The sequence below is a fragment of the Mya arenaria genome, chromosome 2 (assembly GCF_026914265.1).
Source record: "Mya arenaria isolate MELC-2E11 chromosome 2, ASM2691426v1".
Taxonomy (NCBI): Eukaryota; Metazoa; Mollusca; class Bivalvia; order Myida; family Myidae; genus Mya; species Mya arenaria.
This window is the reverse complement of record NC_069123.1, coordinates 37,358,294-37,382,744: the sequence shown is the minus strand read 5'-3', so window position 1 is coordinate 37,382,744 and position 24,451 is coordinate 37,358,294. Positions and strand designations below refer to the sequence as shown.

General features: G+C 34.7%; 1 protein-coding gene across 2 annotated transcripts; it reads left to right on the top strand.

The window, feature by feature from the left end:
• The first annotated feature begins 214 nt into the window (after window positions 1-214).
• Window positions 215-23,246, top strand: LOC128219002 (organic cation transporter protein-like). Of its 2 annotated transcripts, XM_052926804.1 has the most exons (11): window positions 215-277; window positions 934-1,085; window positions 4,446-4,665; window positions 8,441-8,544; window positions 11,479-11,633; window positions 12,738-12,906; window positions 13,704-13,922; window positions 14,238-14,464; window positions 16,214-16,401; window positions 22,546-22,697; window positions 23,081-23,246. In XM_052926804.1, the coding sequence occupies exons 2-11, from the start codon at window positions 943-945 to the stop codon at window positions 23,157-23,159; spliced, it is 1,656 nt and encodes a 551-aa protein (XP_052782764.1). In that variant the 5' UTR covers window positions 215-277; window positions 934-942; the 3' UTR covers window positions 23,160-23,246. The 2 variants fall into 2 exon arrangements, with proteins under 2 accessions (XP_052782764.1, XP_052782773.1); XM_052926813.1 differs by lacking the exons at window positions 4,446-4,665; window positions 8,441-8,544.
• Window positions 23,247-24,451: the final 1,205 nt, after the last annotated feature.

The window sequence follows — 24,451 nt, the reverse complement described above, 5'->3', positions numbered from 1 at the left end:
CAAGAGATACATTGCAATGCTGATGATGATGAGGATGCTGCTGCTGCTGCTGATGATGATGATGATGATGATGTTCAATATTGTCAAAAGTAAATATGTATGACCGACTTGGTAAGCCATAGTGAATTACTATTAGTAATGCGTAGTGTATATAGCGTATAATGCAAAACTTAACATATCTCTGATTAATGTTCACTGTCTGGATAAATTATAGCTTAATTCGCGTAATGCAGAAAACAACTGAAACGTTTAACGTTCTGCATTCAGTCAACGTTAGGTTTGTTACAGGTTTTGGATTATAACTTGGATAATGCATCAATATTATAAGAATAAAATAATCATAAAAAATATTCTATAACGTATTTTTACAAATTGATTAGATAAAATTACAAATTAAAATTGGGTTCAAGCAGCAGGTTTTAAAAATAACTACAAAAGCTTTATGAATTGATTTTTGCTATTAGTAGTCACGCGACATACAATTACGTTATAATACACTCATTTATGACGTTATAATGTTCTCATCTTGTTCAGTGGCATTTATTATGATTGTATTATGTATATTATATGAGCTAATATAGAAGAGTGAACCTGTATGGGAGTATGGCATATGTGTTTAATTTTAATGTTTAAAGTTTATTAAAATTAAGAATGTATGTATTGTTTGTCGTAGTGACGTATATTTACCAAAATGAGCGTTGTCAAGATATCGTCAAAAGAATGACAGAAGTGAAACAAAATTAAAGCGGCGCTATTCATCATTAATTTTTTTATATTGTTTTAATAATTCCCTGTATATTACAAGAGATGAAACAAATAAAAAGCGCCGGTGTCATCTCCAATAAAGGGTGGGTTGGATGAGTTTTTGAACATTCGGACAGAGTTATAGAAATACTTTACGCGTCAATTAAAATCATAGTTGGTTTTGAATAGGTTTCGGAGATGCATTTTGACCTGGTCTATGAGGAGATTGGGGAGTTCGGTCCCTTTCAGAAGTATATCGTGCTGGTCGGGCCCCTAACAAGTTTCTACGCGGGGCTGTTGTTTGTGAGCACCTTCTTCACCCTAGCTATTCCGGACCACAGGTAAAATACATTATTTGAACAGAAATAATTTGTTGGTAGTGACTTAAAGGCATAAAAATGCCTCTACTTGAACACTTTTATCAATGGGGAATGAGAAAGCATTTTTAAACTATCTGCTTTTCTCTTTTCTATCATCATCGTAAGTTTAAAACCTCTCTCACCAAATTGTGAAATAAATTTAATCTGTGACAAATCATAATAACCTGTCTTAGAATTTATCAACATTGGGTTACTAACTTTCGAAAACTAAGTCTTCAGGTACAATCTTTGAGATTGGTTTTACAGTCTTGATGCTAGTGAAATTTGGTAAGAAGTTGATCTCGATAAAAGCTTGGACCAAAGGCAGCAAAGGTCAAATACTTCACACAATGTCACATTGTTGGCACTTAAGAGGCCATATTTTGATCCAATATTGAGCAAATACCCCAAAAGTCAATTTTACAATCCGGTCGTCATGAAACTTGGTCAGAATGTGAATCTGTATAAAGCTAAGACCGATTTTGTGTTATGTCGTGTGAAAAACGTCACTGGATAAAATAAAGACGCACCTAGTTTACTCTCCATAGGTCACACGATTTTACTACTTGGTCGGAATGTTTGTCCAAATGGAATCTAAAACAAGTTTGGAACAGTGTTGTTTAGATGTTTAGAATGAAAACAGAGCTTATTTTCAAAATGAAACTCATAAAGCAGTACCATCCGAAAGCACATGCAAACGCAGGGAATTCCTGACGACGCAGCGTGCTAATCACTAGATCCATATCTCGGTCAGACCTTCCCATCCATATCGGGAACACATTATTTATATTTTTCTGCATATCTTTAAATTTTGATTTGATTTCAATTTTGATTGCAATTTTGGCCTTGAATCACTGCGCTTAAGATAAAATCGATGTCAAAGAGTTCTTTGGACTCTCGCGTTTTCACGATTTCAAGCGTTTTAATTATTTTGTAATAATGCATTTTTCATATTATCTTTTTTTTCTGAGTTTCCTCCTTTGAACTGCAATTAGGTAAATAGTATAAAATATACACTATATATATCAAATACATAGAGAATACTAGGTTAGTGCCGTGGATGGAGGAAGTTTATCTGGCAAGGCGGAGGAATTTATCGGTGAGCCGGCACTAACCCAGTATTCTATTTATCCTGTTACTTTGTTATTTAAACACTATAAATTACTTTAAAATTATTAAGTATCTTTAAAAATAAGGGGGACAACTGTTTTTTCACACTGACGTCAGCATAATAGGTATCAATGTTTAAATCGCCCCCAAAATAGTTCTTAAAATTGTTCAACTTTTTTCAATACGCTTATAGTCAAAGTCATTGCCTTTTAATATGAAAAATTCAATTCAAAACATAAAAAAGCTTTTAAAAGTGCACAAACACGGATCAGTCACCAAACATTATCTGAAAATGTAACAATTATTCCACAAGTCACAGAGTACAGTACACAGGTCACGGTTCAAGATCACGAGTGTTTACAAACAATCGCCACATATTAAATCATAAAATTTCATTTATGGTCATAGTGTTGGATGTTCAGAACTGCACCGGCAAAGAGATAATTCATTTCTGTTGTAAGTGAGATTTTGTCATTCATCACAGAAATGGAATTAACTATCTTTGAATGCTGCATAGTTTCCAGCATGTGCGGGTGGGGTAAGATTTTCACTTCACATGTAAATTTTCTGGTCGATTGATTGTTTTGCCAGTGTCTTTATTATGCAGAGTGATGGGCGAGTGATTGTTGAGGTAGGTCGATTGTTTGCGGACTATTGGGATTGGTCAGCTAATGATCGAACTTGATCACAATGTTTAGCTTGATGACACATCGACACGAAAAAGTGGGTCACGTTTGGTGATGAACTAGGTCACAATGGCAAATCTTACAAACACATTTGGAACAAACTAAAATCATTATAGTTTCTCTTTTATTCATCAAACTTCATCAGAATGTATCCCTTGATAAACTATTGGACACATTTTAAACTGGGTAACGCGTGATCAAAAATTAGGTCACCAGGTTATCAAACGCAGTGTCTGGAACCATACTACTTGATCCATATCTTGGTAAGGATTAGTTAGGTTAAGTTCAAACTCGGTCATAATGTTTCCCTTGATCAGTTTTCAACCGCTTTTAAATGAGGGTCATATGAGGTAAAACATGGGTCACAAGGTCAAAAGTGAAATATTTGGAACACACTATAGGCCTTATAGATTTGGTCCACTATTCATCAAACTTAAACAGAATCGTTCCGCGTAATGAGTTCTTAAAACTGGGACACATGTAATAAAAAATATGTCACTGTCAAATCTTAGATATTTTTGTCTAGAACCATACCATATTAATTATTGGTTAGATTATGTTTATTGGACAGAGAGCTACCCTTGATAAAATCTCACCGTATTTAAAAAGTGAGTCACATGGGACAAAATCTGGGTGACTAGGTCAAAACTTACAAACAATCTTGAGAACATCCTGGAGGCAAAATATCAGATTCAATATTCATGAAACGCAATCAGAACGTTTTCCTGAATGAAATCCTTGACAAGTTTGAAACTGGGGCATACGAGCTCAGAGACAAGGTCTCTAAGTTAAATCATATCCAGAACGAAATGATGGCATTGATTGGTCAAACTGTGGCCAGAATGCTCCCCTTGATGAATTCGTGGTAGACGTTAACAGTGGGTCCCATAGGGTCAAAGGCTTGGGCATTAGGTTAAATAGGCGTAATTAAGTGCACGGAATATTTGCAACAGATGGTAAAATGCATTAACATGACAAACAGTCACTTCACGTACCTTCTATTTTGTCAATATACAGTTTAGTACGTCAATCGGGCGTGATAATACTTTTATCAGTATTGTTATCGATAACTCGTGTTGGGGCTTGTAACTGGTTTGCTATGTGAATATGTCATGAAAAAAGAACAAAAAAGGATAGATAAATGAGTAAACTTGCATTTAACATTCCTAAGTCTGCAAAATAATTATGTAACATGTTGATATTTAGACAGAATTATGTATTTAACTATAGTCACTTTAATATACTTTAGTTTATGCAATGCGCTATTAGAAGTATAACATCAAATCAACAGCATTTATAGGTGTTTTTTAACGTGGTAAAACCTCATTTGAGGTACATATAAAATCATATAAAAATCTCACAAGAGGTAACACTGATATATAAAACCTCAATGGCGGAACCAAGGGAACATCATGTTGTTAGTACATTCCAATTAAACTTTATGCATGTTGTAAGTAAAAGCGAATATAACGGACAGAATAGAATGAAAAAGAATGTAGAATAAAAAAAATAGAATTTAGAGAAACAGAAAATATCGATTTACCAGATGTGCACTCCCAGGCTGGGCGAACGACACCTACTCAATTCAAAGTCTTGCTCACTTCGAAGCAGTCAACTCAAGCATCCCGCCCGCCGATGCCGACGAGAAATACATCTATGATCAGTGTAATCTGCGATACACTGATGCCGATGGGAACAAACGTCTTCGACCATGCCATGCATGGGTCTACGATAAGTCCATTTTCCAGTCAACATTAGCCGCCGATGTAAGTAAAGTATACAGTTCACAACATTTTAATAATTGTGCCGAATTACACACGGGCCTTTGGTCATAAATTTGCTTTAATTGTTCTTTTTTTCGGTTCTTTCAATTAAATGATATTTTAGGAAATATTACCGAGAAGTACATTATTGGAACTACATGAATAATTAAATCAATATTCCAACTATCTTATCATTATAAAACAAAATAAAAATGATGATTTCATGCTAGGGCCATTAAGCAATGGGGCCTTTGAAACATACCCTACATGTTTATGAATGCAGTCAAATATGTCGGGGTGAAGGTCGTGTTTGCTATGGAAAAATGAGTAGCGACTTGGGTATATATCAACGTTTATTAACAGGTTAATCTGAACTATTTAAAAAATAGCTGTTTGAATTCACATAACTGCCATTAAAAGTGTAAATGATTTTCTGAAAAAGAGGACAAATAGTATTCATTAAAAACTTTTAACAAACCAAAAACTTAAATGGAATAGCATCATCTTATCAGTAAATTTAACAACATTCTTTCTTACTACATATGCTAAACATAAGCACTGAAGTCTCACTAACATCAACTGATATTTTTTTTTAATATATACACACATTAAAAACACAATCAGTGTCTTGTAATTCAATATATTTGTCGCATTCTTACATCTAAAACAACGCAGTAACTTGAAACACTTTCAATTTAGTCTTCTCCAAAATAGAGATACAATAATTTCATAGAATTCATATATCTGTTACGTAAAATACGTACAATTAATATAATTTAAATAATTATATTCAACAGGCAAATGTCACGTGCAATTGATTGTTCGTCAATGCGTCGATCGTCATAACTGAGGTTGAAAATCCCGTATCAAAAGCCATAGATGATGGCTCGTAAACTTCGCACAGTGTATCATTTAGTTTTACCTATATTTTTTCATGCTTTAAATGTAATTTCAAAGAATTGTTTACCTCTGAGTTCCTTTAAAGAATCCCTCGTCCATCCATATCAGTGATCTTTTCAAAATTTACCTAGTGTTCATACATTGCCGCTATAAACTTTCATGTCTAATGTCCTCAAAAGTTATACTATTCTGTCTTCTCTGGTGCATTTCAATTATTTGATTTATTTAGGTTTTAATGGTTTAAACGTTGTTCATTATTAGTGTATTTTACGTGACAAAGTGCATGAATCATTGATAAGTATCTATTTGTAATATCTTTTAATTAGTTTGTGCATAACATAATTGTTTATATCTCTAATGTGCCTTTAAAGTGATGTTTCCTCATTTACATATCATTATTGCAAACTTGTATAGTGAATTTATTATTTCATATGAAATTATACATTGTGGTTTTAATCGTTTTGTACTGTCAATTGTCTTTTTTAACTATCTTAGATAAAGTTATGTTGCTTTTTCGAAAGATGTGCAACAATTATAAAAAGCAAATATGAAATGATAAATTTAAAGGTTCAAAATAAATTATGTTACTCTTAATGACAAAAGAAGGTTTTTAAGTAAAGAAATTGTGTGTCAATTAATTAACAATTACGTGACACAGCCTACCAGTGTCACCCTCGATGAAATACATTATATCCTAAACCTTACATCAAACAAATTAATTAAGAAACATTTTTCTACAAAAATCTCGCACTTCTTGATATGAAATAAACTTTTTCCTGGTTTAAGCGATAAGCAAATAAAACATCATAGTAAAACAAGACTAGCAAGATTATTTTTTTCATTCGTACACGGTTGTTTGTGATTTTAATTGAAACGCCGGATTATATGTACGTGAAGTTAGCGGCCTAGCGGCCTAGCGGCGTGAAGTTAGCGGCCTAGCGGCCTAGCGGCGTGAAGTTAGCGGCCTAGCGGCGTGAAGTTAGCGGCCTGGCGGCCTAGCGGCCAGGCGGCCTAATTATTTTTTCTATTTCCAAGCAATTGTTAATGCGTTTTTTTTAAACAATGATAAATCAAGGACTTTTATTCATATAGTTACAGGGCGGCCTTAAATCTATTCAGAATGTTTTTCTTTACCTTTTATTCTAAAACAATTTTAAATTAACTGTTTTATGCACAAATTATCACTCTGAAGCGTTTTTCAACTGTTTTTCAGAGTGATTATTTGTGCATATAAACGGTAAATATATCATTGATTAAGAAGATCAAGCATGTTTAATGCTTTGAAATAGCTGACTGCTTAATCGACTTTTTTGGAAAAAAAATGTTGATTATCGCTAATAGCTTCAAAGTGTTAATTTGTGCATTCAAACAGTTAATATGTCATTGTTTTAGAAGAAAATGCACGTATACATGCTTTGAAATAGGAAACCATTTTAGGCCGCTAGGCCGCCAGGCCGCTAACTTCACGCCGCTTGGCCGCTAGGCCGCTGAAGTGCTCGATCGACTTTTTTGGAAAAAAATAAATGAAAAACGCTTCAGAGTGATAATTTGTGCATAAAACAGTTAATTTAAAATTGTTTTAGAATAACAGATAAAGAAAAATATTCTGAATAGATAACAAGTTAAGGCCGCTATGTAACTATATGAATAAAAAACCTTGATTTATCATTGTTTTTTTTTTGTTTTTTTAAAAAACGCATTAACAATTGCTTGGAAATAGAAACAAATAATTAGGCCGCCTGGCCGCTAGGCCGCCAACTTCACGCAGCTAGGCCGCTAGGCCGCCAGGCCGCCAGGCCGCTAACCTCACGCCGCTAGGCCGCTAACTTCACGCCGCTAGGCCGCTGACTTCACGCCGCTAGGCCGCTAGGCCGCTAGGCCGCTAACTTCACGTACATCTGGATTATTACATTCAATTACGTCACAATAAAATTCAAATCGTTGTCATCTCAGTTTTATATGCACATCTTTAAAAACATGTCACGTAAAATACTGTCACTTAAAATGTTTTTATGTTTTAACATTTGTATAATTTGCGTTTTGTTATAATGCTTTATCCAAATTTGATTTTTAAGCAAGAAATGTTTTTATGAGTACTCTCTTAAAAGTATGAGTTGAGTTCATTTGTTTCGAGTAATTGACAAACCAGGATGGAAATTAAAAAAAGTCATTTATTCAAATTAAATGACGTATATCGTTACAAACGAACAATACACATGACCGAGAAATGCTTAAAAGATAGGACAAAGCAATTTCAGAACAACCAGGTATGCAAATAAGCACCATTTTATGCATGTCATTGACAGTGTCATGATATGATTAGAAGACATTCTAACTAGTCATCTGAGCTTATGACAGTGCACGTATATCATGCAACGGTGGTATGCTTGTAATGTTTTATGAGTCAAAATTGAGGAAATACATAATGCTCTATATTATAGCTGTTCAGCTCTACGTGTCTTTTTAATTGGTGGAAATTAAAACACAATGAAAAGTTATTTTCATTTTTGTCATTTGAAACGATCAGTTTATTACCTGTGTGAAGTAAGCATAAAAAATAAGGCAATGGACAGTCAGAAATGTAAGTTGTGCTGACACGACATTGACATTGGACATTCGAAAATGGCTGTCGTGCCAGCACGATATTGAACATTGGACATTCAAACATAAAAGACATCAGTGAATGTCGTGCCAGCAAAACATTTGTTTTTGAATGTCAGATGTCCAATTTTTTGCCAGCACGACATTCATTTTTAATATTCAATGCCCAATGTTTGTTTTAAAATGTCCAAGGCTGCGCTGGCACGTTATTCATTTTGAATGTATAATGTCAAAATATAAGCAGATGAAATAAAAATGGTGAATAAATTGATTCCAGTTGAACATGGTATGCGATCAATCTCTGATGAAGTCCAACGCCCAGATGACGTTTTTCGGCGGTTTACTGGTCGGTTCTCTTATGACTGGGGTCGCCTCCGACAGGTCAGTAAGCTCTTCCTTGATTTTCAGTTTGGTCCATACAAGATATCTGACAGGCATGCTTTGACCACTGAAAACATGTTTGACTTCTTTGAATCGAATATATATGTGTCGGCGTTTGGCTCCACTTCATAGTCGATCATTGATTATCGATTACAATATGAGTACTACATGCATCCATGAATCCACGCCGATTTGACCTCGTTTTGAACAATTCTGAAATAGGTTCGATGATCGGAGAAACACTTCATCCGGGTACTTTCCTCCATAGTATATATAAGTCAGTGGTTTAATCCTATAACATGTGTCCCCAAAAACTATTTGCTTAAGAACTCCTATACACTCAGTTTTAGCATCATTGGTATTGTAAAAGAAAAAATCAAACCAACCGGAAACAAACATTATATTTTACGCCTTATGATCATTTTGCTTAAAGGCCCTCATGCAGCGGTATACAAGTCGTTATAAAAGAAACATGAAATACAGTTACAAGCATGACAAATATGAATGATAAACAACGAAAAAGAGAATGATAAAAGATAAGACTTCGTATTGGCAGCAATCAGTAATGTGTTCATTCGTAAGTTTGAACACATTTATTCTGTCACTCGCATACACATCGGCTCAATAACAAGGTGTCGTGTAAAGTTTAGTTGACAAGGATAGTTAACCACGTGATGTTAATCTACAGTCAGTTCGGGTCATGTGAACGCGAAAACGGACTTCTTTTCTTATCTGAAATGTCAGAGGAAAGGCACAAAAATGCTTCAAAATCTTAACAATAGTCCGCCAACAACCGACCTCAACAATCACTCACCCAGAAAGTTCCATCACTCTGCATGATAATGACACTGGCAAAGAAATCGGCCAGAACATCTATATGTGCCTTTACCGCACCCACAAATGCTGAAAATGTGCAGTGTAACGCCGCATAGCAGCATCGCCGCATAAATGTGTTCTTTTGTTTATGCGGTGATTTTCAACGCATAAACAGGCGTCCACTTTTATTCGGCGAAGCTCAACGCATAATGCAGAAATTGCAAAGAAAGACCGGTGGTAACATTTCAAATTCAATATTTCATGATTCCCTTTTCACAAATTCACGATTTCAACTTTTCGAATTCGCGATTTCACCTTCACGAATTCACAATTTCACGATTTCAACTTCACGATTTCACGATTTCACAATTTCATATTCACAATTTAACGATTTAACGATTTCAACTTCACAATTTCACGATTTCAACGACGCTCAACGCATAATGCAGAAATTGCTTATATAGGGCGCAACTGTGCCCTTTTGCCAGATGATGATGATGATGATGATGATTAAGATTAGGGCGCAGCATATAACAGTCATTTTGAAAAAAATACGGGAAAAGTAGGCAGGCAAATTGGTCAAATTTAAGGTAATATTTTCAAGTTGAGGCAAAATTGAAAGTTGAAAATAAATTATTACTCCCCTTGGAGGGTTCACATCTAGATTTCCTTGGTCACAAATGACTAGTGCATACAAACACAATCAATAAAAAAACAAGACGTTAATGATGACCCTATATTAGCCATCTGAGTCCTCTTGTTCAAGTGGCCAAAACTAATGTTGTGTTGATATATAATCTTCAAAAGTTTTCTTTTCGTCGCCCTGGTAACCAAAGATATACGCTGATGACATAGACGTGATTAATTTTCACAATCGCACAATAACCAGTGGTTCTTGACAAGGAAATAATTCTTAGCTCATCTGAGCACAAAGAGCACATGTGGAGCTGCGAGGATTGTTTGATTGCTGTTGTTTGTCCGTCGTTAACAATTGACTTTTCTAGAAACGTTTGAAATGACGTTGAAAGTGCGCATTGTCAAGTGTACATGTCCGTCAGTCTGACAAAAAGGCGAGAATATGTGTGACGTCATACGACGATTTAATTTTCTGTTTGCCCAAATGACGGTGTTGTGCGTTGTCGTAACATATATTCCCGCATTAGTCGGGCCAAACGTCATTTCAAATCTTTTCGCAGAAAGATCAATTGGTTTGGTTCACCTTTAAACCGATCTTACTAAATCTTTGTCAGAATTTAAGTCTCTAAAAGTCTAGTTCAAAGCTTTGTTAAGTAGACACAAAAAACTAAGTCCGATCTTGATGAAACTTTATCAACCACTATATTGTACTAGTATGTGTTTTAATTGTTTTTTTATGCGGCGAAAGTGTGCCTTTTGCCACATAAGAAAGTCCTGTTTATGCGTTGAAAATCACCGCATAAACGTGGTCGATTTCGTTTATGCGGCGATGCTGTTATGCGTCGTTACAATGCAGCTTTCAACGATAGTTAATTCCATTTTTGTGGTGAATGACAAAATCTCACTTACAACAGAAATGAATTCTCACTTTGCCGGCGTAGTTCTGCACATCCAGCACTTTATTCTTTGATATCAACAGGAATTAAATCCAGTGAACATGTGGCGATTGTTTGTAAACACTCGTGATCTTGAACTGTGTAGTCTGCGACTTGCGGAATAATTGTAACATGATTAGATAATGTTTGATGACTAATCCACGTTTATGCACGCTTAAAAGCTTATGTTTTGAATTAATATTGACATACTTGTATTAAGAAGCAATTACTTTTGACTATGTGTACCTAGAGTGCCGATGTTAACAGGGAAAACACAGTTTTCAACCATTTTTAAAGAAGATGTTTGATAATTTTAAGTAAACAATGTAACAAGATAAATATAATACTAGGTTAGTACCGTGGAGGGTGAAAGTTTATCTTGTTCGGCTGCGGAATTAATCGGGTTCGTCTTCGGCTCAGCCGATAAATTCCCCCACCTTGACAAATTAACTTCCTCCATCCACGGCACTTACCCAAGTATTCTCTATGAACGTGAATTGCCAGGCTTTAAACTATAATCAGTACATTCTTGATTCACCCTGTCCAGGTACGGCCGGAAGAGAACCCTGGTCATCTCGTCCATCTTCTACTTTGTGGCCGCACTCAGTATAGCTTGGACGCCAGGATTCATCGTCTACCTGATTCAGACGTTCTGTGTAGGATTTTTCTCTGTCGGCAACTTCATGCCCGTATACGTTCTTTGTAAGTTTGGGAGCTGATTTTGGTACACTTTAATCAAACGGAGATATCGAGGTACTGTCTTAATATTAGAATTGGTGTTGTCGTTGTGTTCGGGCTTTAACCTTGGCAAGAACGAAAAAAAAAATTACCTAAAGCTTAGTACACATATACAGCATCAGAACAGCAGCAACAACAACAACCACAGCAGTAGCAGTAGCAGTATTAATAGTAGCGGTAGTTGTAGTAGTAGTAATAATAGTAGAAGTAATAGAAGCTGTTGTTGTTACGTAGCTAGGCGTACTTTTAAGTTACATAAAGACTTTCAAATGAATGATGACGTATATAATAGTTTGTTTTACTAACAAGGCATGCCCTTGTCGCCCCTATCTCTAAAACATGTTCGCATTAAAACAAAAAGAAAAAAAATACAGGTAGGTTTGATTTGTCAGTTGAACATGTCTAGTATTTGAAATATTGTTTTCATCTTTTCATATGTTGACATTGAAATGCGTCATGGATCAAATCTACTTCAACGCATTGCTTTTTTGGTTGCCTTTTTTCTGAAAACAATTTTTCCAAGGCTTGTTTCTCATCCATGACAGCCACGGTGGCGTCATTTACATATGATGAGCACTAACTAAAACAGAATTCTCCCATAATTGAACTCCAACTTAATTGTTTAATGCTAAGTTATCAGACCTTGGCTCACGGACGAGCGTTTATACTTCACGCCTGGGTCATAATTCTATGATGACAGTAAGCTATGTGCGGCGCATATAGCACACACGTAACCTAATTGCGAAATGAACGACATGCAGTATTCCTCTAGTAAGATTATGAACTAAATACTATAAGCGTAAAGGCAATTTTCAGCAGAACAATAGCTTTAAAAAAACAATAAGCCGTCATTATTAAAATATTTGAGGGTCTTCTTTAGCCCTAATCCTTATCATCATACGCGTTACAGCATGTGACAGTATCGGTCTAATTATAATAATATACAATTGTATACATAACACGTATTACTATTTAAAGAAATTGTATCATTAAATAAAATTTAACCATACCTGTTCGTAGCTGCCACCTATGGTCGCTTCCACTACCACCATACTGTTGTACTCACAGGTATGGAGTTTGTTGGTCCGAGCTATCGGCGTATCGCGGGCTTGATTGGGGGGTTTCATTGGCTTTTCGGGAACCTCGCTCTGGGGGCGCTGGGTTATGGTATCCGCGACTGGGTCACACTGCAGATTGTCACTGCCTCGCCGGGGATTCTTTTCCAACTCTGGTGGTGGTATGTTCAGGTTAAAGGTGTTTAGTAGTTTATAGAACTCCACCAATGATTGGAATACAACCTACATTTTCTGCCAAGGAAATGGCAGAAAGGCAGTCATTAAGACTGAATAATTAAATAGTTTGTCTATCGAGGATGTTTAAGGGTCCACCCTCTGCTATTCATCCGGTACCCACTTCCTGTTTCAGATTTTGCGTTGACAATTTTCAGCCAATGATGTTGTTTCTAAATAACTTAGTTGACCTGAAGTAAAATTCGAATGATTAAGAATAGCTTGTTTGCTACACTCTCTCCGCCAATCCTTAATCCTTAAGATTTTACTTCATCTTATGTAACTAATATGTGGTTGTCAACCCAACAGATAAACATACATGTACATGCGTAGTCGGCCACTGTAGGGTATGGCTTATTTGGCTGGCTACGCATGGAAATGGCTTATTTTGCCGGCCACTGTTGTGAATTAATTATTTGGCTGGCCATTGTTAGGAATAGCTCATTTAGCTGCAATTTTTCTAAAATGTACGATCTTGCTTGCATGAAATAAGCTTGATCTGGCTTTAATAGATATCCGCATGATACAAAAAAGAAGTTAAAAAATGGGCGTTGGTAAATATTGTTTTCGAACCTTCTTGAAATGGATGTCTCATACCATGTAAATAATTCAATGGTATAATGTATGGATTGCTGTCTTTCAAAGCCGTTCAAAAGAAACATCTACGGCGTCTGTGGACTCATTCCAAATGTTTTTCCGGCATTTCCTGTTGCTATAAACAAGTGGTAATTATCACCCGATGTAGGTTCTTCCCCGAGTCGCCCCGTTGGCTGTTCATGCAGGGCCGATTGGCAGAGTCCGAGGCCATTATACGTAAAGCGGCCCGCTGGAACAAGACGTCACTTCCGGATGGCTTCTTTCTGAAGGTGTTCCAGACGACGCCGGAACCTAATCAGGCACAGATCTGGCACCTATTTCGGAACAGGACGCTTGGCCTGAGGACGCTTATCGTCTTTTTTAACTGGTAACGTTATGGCATTTTATTTTGTTGATTCTGGACTGGTGTTGCATAATAAACAAACGTCCGTTGTCTGTGATTGTATTTTCACTACTACTGTTAAGGTGTTTGTTGGCTCCCTTGGGTAAAAAATACCCCTTTTTGTAGATAAATCTTTATTTCGTGACTCGGCTTGGATTTTCTTAAATATTTTTTTTCGCAAAAGAACAATAGGTTAAATTATTTAAACCTTAAGCCCAACCGGAGTTTGATGTTCTGAGTAATGAGCACTTCCTACGTTTTGGCTCGAACAGGTAATCTTTCTCTCACTCTACAATACAGGTTTGCCGTGTGCCTAGCATACTATGGGCTGACGTTGAACAGCGGCGACCTTGGAGGAGACCTGTATGTAAACTTCTTCCTCACAACGCTCATGGACCTTCCGGCATCCCTTGCCTGCATCTTGCTTCTCGAACGAACCGGCCGGAAGCCGCTCCTTGTCGGCGGTATGATCACTGGCGGCGTCGGCTGTCTGTCGACTGTGTTTACTATAATCTATGGCGGCAAAGGTACGTTTTTTTATTATTTTGTAAGTGTATATTAATGGAGTGATAGTGAAAATGTAACGAATACCAAAACATGACAATTCTACTATGACCAAATCCTACGGTCTAACATTTCTTTATCTGTAATATAGTATTGTCCTTTATAGACTAATTACATACAATAACAGAAGAGTAACCGTATAAGGAGTCTATTAGAGTCTTATTTCGAAGCTGACTGCAAAAATGTAAAAATAACACACCGTGTTTTGGGTTAACTTAGTCGCATTTTTTAAAAATTTAGTTCCACTAAATGATGTAACCCTTCCGGTTCTACTGTCTATAGGACTTCCTTATTTTGTTTTTGTGTTTCAAGTTTGTATGATAGCAGAACAAAAAATATATTGAAGGAAAACCCTCGACTAATCTGATGTTTACATTTAAAGGGGTTATAGCAAATAGCTTCTATCTACCTCTTCATTTAAATCACTTAGAAACGTTTGAATTCACCCCTCGATTTGTTAGCATCCAATTCGTCGAAAGTGTTTCATTCCATAATACATTGTTCGCCACCTAAGAAATTGAAACAAATACCCGTAATCAGCCTTAAGCAGGTATAGTCAAAAGTGCGTCATCGCTTTTAAGGAACATATAAGTAAACCTACTAACTCGACGAAAATATTGCTAAAATACTGAAAAACCTCACTATACGTGTACAGTTTGTGTTTTCTAATAAAACGGACTTGATTGGAGAAAGTGAAAGTTGCACTTATTTTTAAAAACTCGACGTGTTTCCAACGATTTTCATAAATAACTTAATTAGAAGATGAATCCCTATTTTTGGTTAAATGGATTATTTTCTCAGAATATTTCGCCTTTTGAATACTTAAAAAATAAACTATGTTTTGTTAACATTTCGTTTACTTAATTAAGTAAATGATGGACACTCGGGCAAAAAACTCTCTTATTTAGAACTCAGCCCCGAAGTTCACGGTGTTTCGTGATTAGCATTAACTAGAGCCATCACAGTCATGATAAATGCCCCCACAGGTAGGAATGGTTAAATGTCGAGTTGTGGAAATAACAAGTGAAATGGTTTTTGCACAACAACCCATGCTGTCGAACATTCCTATGAAATGGCATGAGTGTTGGTGCAAAACGTTTTGACCTAAATGAGACACAATGAACATCAAACACGTTTTTACTACTTAAAGGGCCATAACTCATATAAGCCGAAGAAAAAGGTCATAACAATAGCAGATACACAATTTCCCATGCTAGTTCCTATTAAGTTCCTTGTGTGTAAGTGCAATAATTTTGGAGCAATATGCAACAAATTATTTTGTGACGTGACATGACTTGACGTATAGCCCCCAGATTACAAGTATCTTCCATGGACGAGAGGGTAAGACACGACCATCCAAACCCGGGAGTAGAGTGTTTGCGGAGACGAGGTTTACAGGGTTTCCGCAGAATACCGTGCGCGAGTGTTGGGATAAACCCATCTTACACGAGCGGCCGTTGTAGATGCTTTCTCTCTAACCTCATTTAAACAAAATATCGTACACATGTGTTTTATTTATATTTGTTACATACGGGTACTTTTTTATCTTGACACGTGGGCAAGATAAGGATTTCCAGTATGACCAAATATTTGTATCTAGTTAAATAGGAAGGGAGAAATATCTATCATGGGTATAATTATATGTTTCTGTGCCATTATATCATCAGATTAGTAGAGAGTCAAGATATAAAAACTGCCCCTGTTTTTCCCAGACCCCGAATACGAGACAGCGACCCGCATACTGGCGCTGATTGGAAAGTTCGGAGCGTCAGTGGGGTTCACTATGGCGTATATGTATTCCGGAGAGTTTTTCCCGACAGTGGTCCGCAATGCCGGCATGGGATCATCCTCCTGTATGGCTCGCGTCGGCGGCATATTAGCGCCGTACATCGCGGATCTGGTACAGAAAACCTATCTAAGCAAACACAGCTTTATACAAATCTTTATCAAAATCGCCAGTCAATAGTTTCTGAATGTTTACATGTTCGTTGTACACTCACGTGATCCCTAACCAATTCCCATCAAATTTCGAATACAATATATAAGAAAGCTTTGAAGAAATCTTTGAACTTGTAATAAGGTTTAATTGATATATTCAAATTGCATTGAAACTGCCTAATCTACTTAATAAAGTTAAAGATATTAATTATCAGTTTATACTGGCTTAGAATTGGTTAGAGTGTATGAAGCAATTTCTTCGTAAGTCAGAAACCCAAGGGAGCCGAGCGTATCAAAGTGACCATAGTTTCATGTTAACGAAGAAATTGCTTAATAAATCCGAATTGTTAGCCTCTCCCAAATTGCATCAGCATTAGAATTTAGCCATGTGCCTGTCAAAGGGACCTGTCAATAATACAAAATTGTGTGTGGTCTTTAAATCAACGTTGAAACTGTAATTGCGCTCTTACATATCCAAGTAGTAGACGTTGCTATTTGCGCATGCGCAGTTATAGCAATTTATTTATTATGAAGAGTCGCCTTCAGCAATAAGTCACGATTCTTTACAATTTAGAAACTTAACATTTTAGATTGCATTACGAAAATGAGTTTGTGCAAATAAAGTTCGGGTATACCACGTGATAAATTTTGTCTTAAATGGAAGGTAATAAATTGAACAAAGATAACTTTACCATTTCTTTTCCAATTTTAAATGAAACATAGCGCAGTCTACATAGACTAACATCGCTCACAAAGCACCACAGTCTTTTATCCGAAATTGATTAAGAGTTTAGTTCCTTAAAACACGTCGACAAATCGTTTCACAAAAACACCGCCGGATGGAGCACTGTCAACACATTATTTTGGAAACAGGTTTGTCTAAGTGTTTGAGGGAACTTATCACCTTATCAAAATCCGGTACTAAAACGAAGGCGGGCCCTTTAGGCCTCCCTGGTTTCATTAAAATGGTGAAGAAAAAGAAAGATTTTCTTTGTTTTAAGTCTTCGTTAGAAGCAAAATGTTGCCTTCAAACTTAATCTTTAGAAATACGTTATTGGCGCCGCACTGGAGTGCGCGCCTATTATGGAATGGGAATTTATTTTAGTTAGTGGTAGGAGCGGTTTTTAAGTTGATTGACAGTTGGGTTTTACTGTTATTTTATTATGATTAAAAAATGCAAATGGATGGCGATTGCATGGGTGTTAAAAATGCTATTTATGGTTGAATAGATTGTCTTCAATTTATCTTCAAAACATTATATCGGAAGAACGACAAATAAGTTTAATAACTGTTCCCGTTTCATTTACGTTTTCCGATTGGTCAACTGTAATATCATGTGCCGGAAATGTAAATATTCGAAGGAGTTCCGAATGAAATGTAAAATGTGTGGACCGGTAATTATGTGAATGGGAATGATTATGTTTTATGTTGTTTTGTTATGTTTGCTGCATTAATAAACCATGAGGTAAGCTGTTTTCTTTAATTTAATCGATATTGGAATTAAATGTTCACCTTACTTTATTTGTTAATGTGTTGAAGGTGACATTAGTAATATTTTATTACGATTGCCCCCGAGTTGTTTTATTTTTAGAACACTACACATGTTGCTATTTTTAGAACCAGAAGGTATTTCCCCGCTATTCACAGGTCAATAATGGAATTTCTACATCGTCGATTTATAGTTGGAAACTCGGTGAAGTTTTGTCATGAATATACGTTTAAAATAAGTAAACATTAAAAGTGCACACTGACAGTTGATTACAATACATCTAACAATTTGAGTCATTACAGTAAAACATGGATTATAAGTGATTTATAAATACGCGTAAGAGAAGATTTTCTGTCGAAAAAACTAATGTCAACAATCAGCATGGAACTGGGATATTCGTATCAAAGGGCTATTCGTGTAAGTATCATTGAGTAGTTGTGTAAGTTTATGTGTTCAAAAATGTTTGTTTTTTAATTTCTTTGGAATTCTTAAATCATTTTTATTTGCTAAATCTTAAGACAGCATTTTAATATTTCTACATGTTCTATAAATATACATGTTACATACTTTACATCTACTTATAATGCACCAGTCAATTGTAAACACGGCCACCTGGGCAATTGACTGGTGCATTATGTATATGTTACATATTTTTAAATGTACTTATGTACATCATTTATGTATATGATATGAGTATGTAATCTTTTATTTGATTGTTTTATCTTAGAAAAATATTAGACTTAAAAATACCCAGTATTTGTTTACAAACTGCATATTTTCAAAATAAACCTGTATTAAAAGATGTACATGGTTTCGGGCTGGAAGCCACAACAGCTTGGACACAAGCGACATGCATTTGCTTGGTGTAGGTCTCGTTGAACGCCATACTGTTGTGAATCATTATCAACCAAATGCACAACAACTACACATTTGTGCCTACCAACCCTTACTCTTGGCTAAAACGGATATTAGTGCAGAATGTATAATTAATACTTGTGCATTTGTATTTTACGGTTGTAGTTTCTGTTGGTTGATAAACAGAAGTCTAATTTCTTTCAGGCAGGAAAAGGACTGAATATTACTATTATATGAAGAATTCCAGCCTGCATTAAATACTTTGTTGGATCATTGAGACAGATTTGATATCCATGTCTATCCACAAGCTAGTCACATCTGATAGAGATGATGTGAGTATTTCATATAAAACGTATTTGAGTTAGTGTTTGTTGTTTTATAAACTCACTGTTTTCAATAATCCAGTGGTGGTGGTGGTGGTGATGGTGGTGGTGATGATGAATTTTATTGATAAATTTAGTAATTTTCTTTATATTATATACATGTATGTATCAGCTTATTGTTGTTGTTTTTAAATAATGTTGAGAAATATTAAACTGTTTATATTTTATTTTGTATATGTATGGCAGTATTATTATCTATACAAATTAGTTAGAAAGTACTTTTTTTCTTTTACAGCACTAAACATTCTAGATGGGTAAAGAACCTGAAGGGGCATGAAAACCAAATCAGCATTGAGTAATTTTCATCTGTGCACACACTACAAGTACAAACGCATGGGAACAAACCAAACTTCAAATGTTGAAGAGTGAAGAATTATTGTGAAAAATTCTAAATGTTAGAATACCATTGACTAAATAAAACAAATCGACATCGATTACCAACAGAGACTGTTTACATGTTATAATATTAAAAAGACATTAGTTGAGAACTTTCACTCTGACATTTTTGGAGGGGCATTACCGCCTACTTAGTGTCCTTGTTTCTTTACATATTTTAATTTAAAAGTACATTCATTGTTTTTAAATCTGAATTCTGAGTTAGTATCACAAGTAGAATTCATTTATTTGAATGATTACATTTTATGAATAAGTCCAATTAAGCTTTTTACAAGAACAAGGTTGATTTTTAAGCATTTTATTAGTTATAAAAATGTATATTTACATGACATTATGTATATTTCCTTCAAAACTGAACGGTAAACTATCAAAAATTGTCTTTTAAATTGTTCATTAGACATCATAGAAAATATTTAAAAGGATTTCAGCAGGTTGTCTTGTTATTAACTATTTTTTATGAATTTATAAAACTGCTATATATTTTCAAACATCGAAATACTGTTCTGTTCCGAAGACTCACAAGATCAATCAAAATGATTTTTTTCCAAGTGTATCAATAATATGTTCGGTTGAACTTTATTTTTCTGTTAACTGAAGTTTATTTTACCAGAAACTTTTGTTTTTATTTCATAATCTCTGAAAATGTGAAGAAAAATCAAATATAGGCAAAATATTTTTAATTTACATTAAAAATCTTCAAAATTTGGATAAAAGTCCCATAGTGTACCATGATAATAACTATGTTGTCGGTAAAAGCTTTATAAAAGTGTGTATTACTTATACCTTAATTCAGTTTAAATAATTATGGCCTTTAAGGATTTGTGTTTTCATATAGATTTCCTGTTATATTGAGCTTTGTCAATTTTTGTTGTTGTTTTGTATTATGTACAATTACTACTTCTATTTCCTAACTTTTGTCTCATTTGTCAAATTGAATTGTTACATATTTAAGTGAAAACACACACACACTATTTTTAAAGATGCACTCTTACTCCCAAATAAGACTTATGATAATTAATATTATTGTTTTCATTTTTCAAAATGGGTTGATAGATGTCAACAACAATGTTTCTAATGAAGGATCTTGAGTTCAATTTGCTAATTAATAAGAATAAACATAAAACATGGTATTTCTGCCTTGTGATACTAAAGTAGACCACAGTAAATCTTTTCGTGATCACCAATCATTTAATATTTGTCATGCTTTCTGCTATTATAAACAGGGTGACAAGCTTGTTATCAGTAAACGATATTTCAGTAAATGCATTATTTAGTAAGTAGTTTCATTCAATTTGATGTGTGTTATAAATACAATTATATGTATTGATTTCAAATAAGAGTTTCACTTTAAAGATGCTCATTTAAAGATAATGAACAGACACACAAAACCTAGACACATTTGATACTAATTATATGATTGATTATTGTTTTATATATAGGTGACCTCTGATTTGTTTTGGAGATATTCATAAGTGGGTGTTATTCTGTATAGTCTTCAGTTTTTTATACATTTAAGGATTTTTATAATTGCTTTTCTGGTATATATTACAATGTAATTTAATGCAAATGAAAACACACTTTAAACTAGACACATTTGATACTAATGATATAAATGATTATTGTTTACATGTACTCTGATTTGTTATGAAGATATTTATAAAGGGGTGTTCTTCATGTTATTATACATTTTGGACTTGATTTAGTATTGCTTTTCTGGTATATATTCATTTAATGCACAACGAAATTGTTTTAAGTGTTCAGTATCACTTTCACACATTGTTTACTATTATTTTTGTTGCATATTTGGCCTATTTATGCTTATATGTGCATTGTTGTATTTCAAAACCTTTGTGAAAAATAGAAACAGTATTATTTTTTTCATACATAGTCTGATACATATTCAGTTTGAATGCGTTATTGTTATCATATTTGAAAAAAATGCCATTGTCCAATAAGACACATGCTGTTTTTGTGTTAATATCAACTAAAAACATCCATTTTCAACTCTTCTTTACTATGTAGATGAAAAAGTTAACATAATAACTCCATTGACTAGATTTTAATGCAATTTTACATTACATTTTAGTATTATTAAACAGCTAAAAACAAGGCATGTTATGTTTTAAATGCATTTCATCTAGTAAACAGTGTTCACTTTTTATATAACAGTTCAATAATTATGTTCTATTTATGTTTGCAACTTTACAGTTCAATAATTATTTTCTATTTATGTTTGCAACTTTCGGACGAAATGATAATGTTTATTAAAGTACTACACAAATTGTTAAATTGTTATTTCATATCACTTATTCTTCCCTACAAGTTGTCATTCCAGCATGGTGACGTTGCCCCCTCCCCCTATATGATTAGAACTGCAGTGTACATGAACAATAACTCTATTTCAGCGTATTGCAAGAGTTATTCCCTTTGTATCTTCTCCTGTCCGGAGCGTAACTAGAAAACTACTTTTTTGGAATTTCATTAAACATCATTCAATGGTATTTAGCACAACGAGAGGAAGTGCAGTGTACAATGACTATAGCTGTTTTTTTAAGCTAATTACATAATTATTGCCCTTTGCCGCTTTTTCTTGACCAGAGCATTACTTTAAAACTACTTATGGTATTGAAATAGAACTTGGTATATGGGTATGTGGCAATGACAAAAGTATAGTGCACAAGCACCCTAATTCTGTCGTGTTCATAAATGTACCCCACCCCTAATGAAATGTTCAACTTGAAAATCTTCAATTTCAATGCTTTTGCCTATGTTGTCATGCAGAATACTACAAATATTTTGAGAATTTCATAGATGCGGTTCAATGCACCATAATATGCTTGTTAGCCTTGACATTCCTTGTTTTTCAACATATAACAAGTGCATAAACTATTAAACGGCGCCCTTTGATGCTTTGCATCAATGGTCTTTCTTGTTATCACTTTGTATACACACACTGAATTATCGTTTACAACATTTCTGACAGGATCGGTTGGTGGGCGGAAGTTTCGGACATGCACTTCCGCAGATAGTGTTTGGTGCCCTGTCCCTGACGGCCGGTATTCTGGCGTTGTATCTACCGGAAACACGCGGCCGTAAGCTCCCGGAAACCATCGAGCAGGGGATAAAGTTTGGAAGGTCGGTAAAAGTATTCATTGCATATTTTCAAGACCTCCACATACATATAATTATTTTCACTTACGAAAACATAAATGTTACAATTTCATTATATACTTTCCGATGAATTATATAGATTTGTTAGTGAAATAAAATTGACATTTTACTCTTCCAAGCAGTGAAAATATCAATTGGTGCAATCTTGCAATCTTAAACTGAAACCAACAACTATCCTCTATAATATTTATGCTTAGATTCTACAGGAGCCATTCTTGAAAATTGTAAAACTTATAAGAACTTTTTTTTTCGGAAATATTTCTGCTCAGGGGTTGCCATCAAGCCATACTCATTTAATAGAGTAAATGACCATTTTGGTCAACTTTGTTGAATTATTACTATTGCAGTGAGGAAATAGAATACAGCCCAAAAGAAGCCATTGTAAATCAGGCGTTTGACGGACAAGAAGAAAACACAAAATTGTGATCGTTGTTTATAAAGAATGGAATAGTTATGTTTGTCTGGCTGAAATGTTTCTCATTTATTTCCATGTGACAAAATGACCTTTGTTTAATAAACATAATATATTTATATTGATATTGATATGCCCTTGACCCCTCCCCTTGTCCACAATAATAACAATGTCGACATGGTATTGGGACATCTCAACCATTTAGTGTACCCCAATTCATCTCCACCTCTTCAACATATCAATTTCCATTCGGAGCTCCTCAGCCATTTAATCGAAAACAACCTCGGATGTATTTGGACGGTTTACATACTGAAAAAGTGGTACGTGTAAGTCCGCTGCAAGTAGATCGCGTAGTAATTTCATTTAGGAGTTGTAACTTAACTCTTGGGATTCTTAATTATGTTTGCAATAATACAATTCAATGGCAATCAATTTAAACTTAGATCAATAAATACAACTCTAAAACATTAGATTTAATTAATGATATAATTCAAAATTTTACAAACTACTTTAACTGATGTACCTGCATACATCCGAGGTTGTTTTTGAAAAAAAAATGGCCGAGGAGTTCCGAATGATCAATTTCTAATATAACCAAGACACCTCGATCCTGTAGCTATTGTTAGCAAACGTAAACAAGAATGACCGACTTGGTTAGTAATTGCAATGTATATTGTATATAGCATATAAGTTCGTACACAACCCAATTAGCAAACTCTGATCAAACTCTGCTGAAAAAAAATAATGCTTAATTAGCAAAAGTGCAGATTTCTTAGATAACATTATATATGTGCTCGATTAAAAACAATTCGATCGATCGTACAATAAATATACCTCATGAGCACAAATAAGAGTGGAATGATAAAAATGCCCACGGTTGTTTTACCAACTGCATAAGGTTAAATGTTGACCCTATTATGAATTTGTCCAAGAGTTCATCAAAGGAAATATTCTGATTAAATTTGATGAACATTGGACCAAATGTAATGTTTTTGAAAACGTTTTCAAAGATTTGACATAGTGACTTAGGTCTTGATCAAACTATTACAAGCAGATACCTCATCAAGGTAAACATTCTGATCAATCCCTACCAAGATGTTTCTTCACAGAAATAAAAGTGACGGATGACCAGAATGAAAGACGGACGTACATCGCCAAAAACAGATATCCCTCTTGAAACTTTTGGTTCGGTAAAGTATAAAAATCACAAAACTCCTTGCAAGTAACATGCTGACAATGTTGTTTGACAATGATCAATGATAGGAAACTCAATCAGTCATCACTTAATTCATGTTTCTAGTATCAT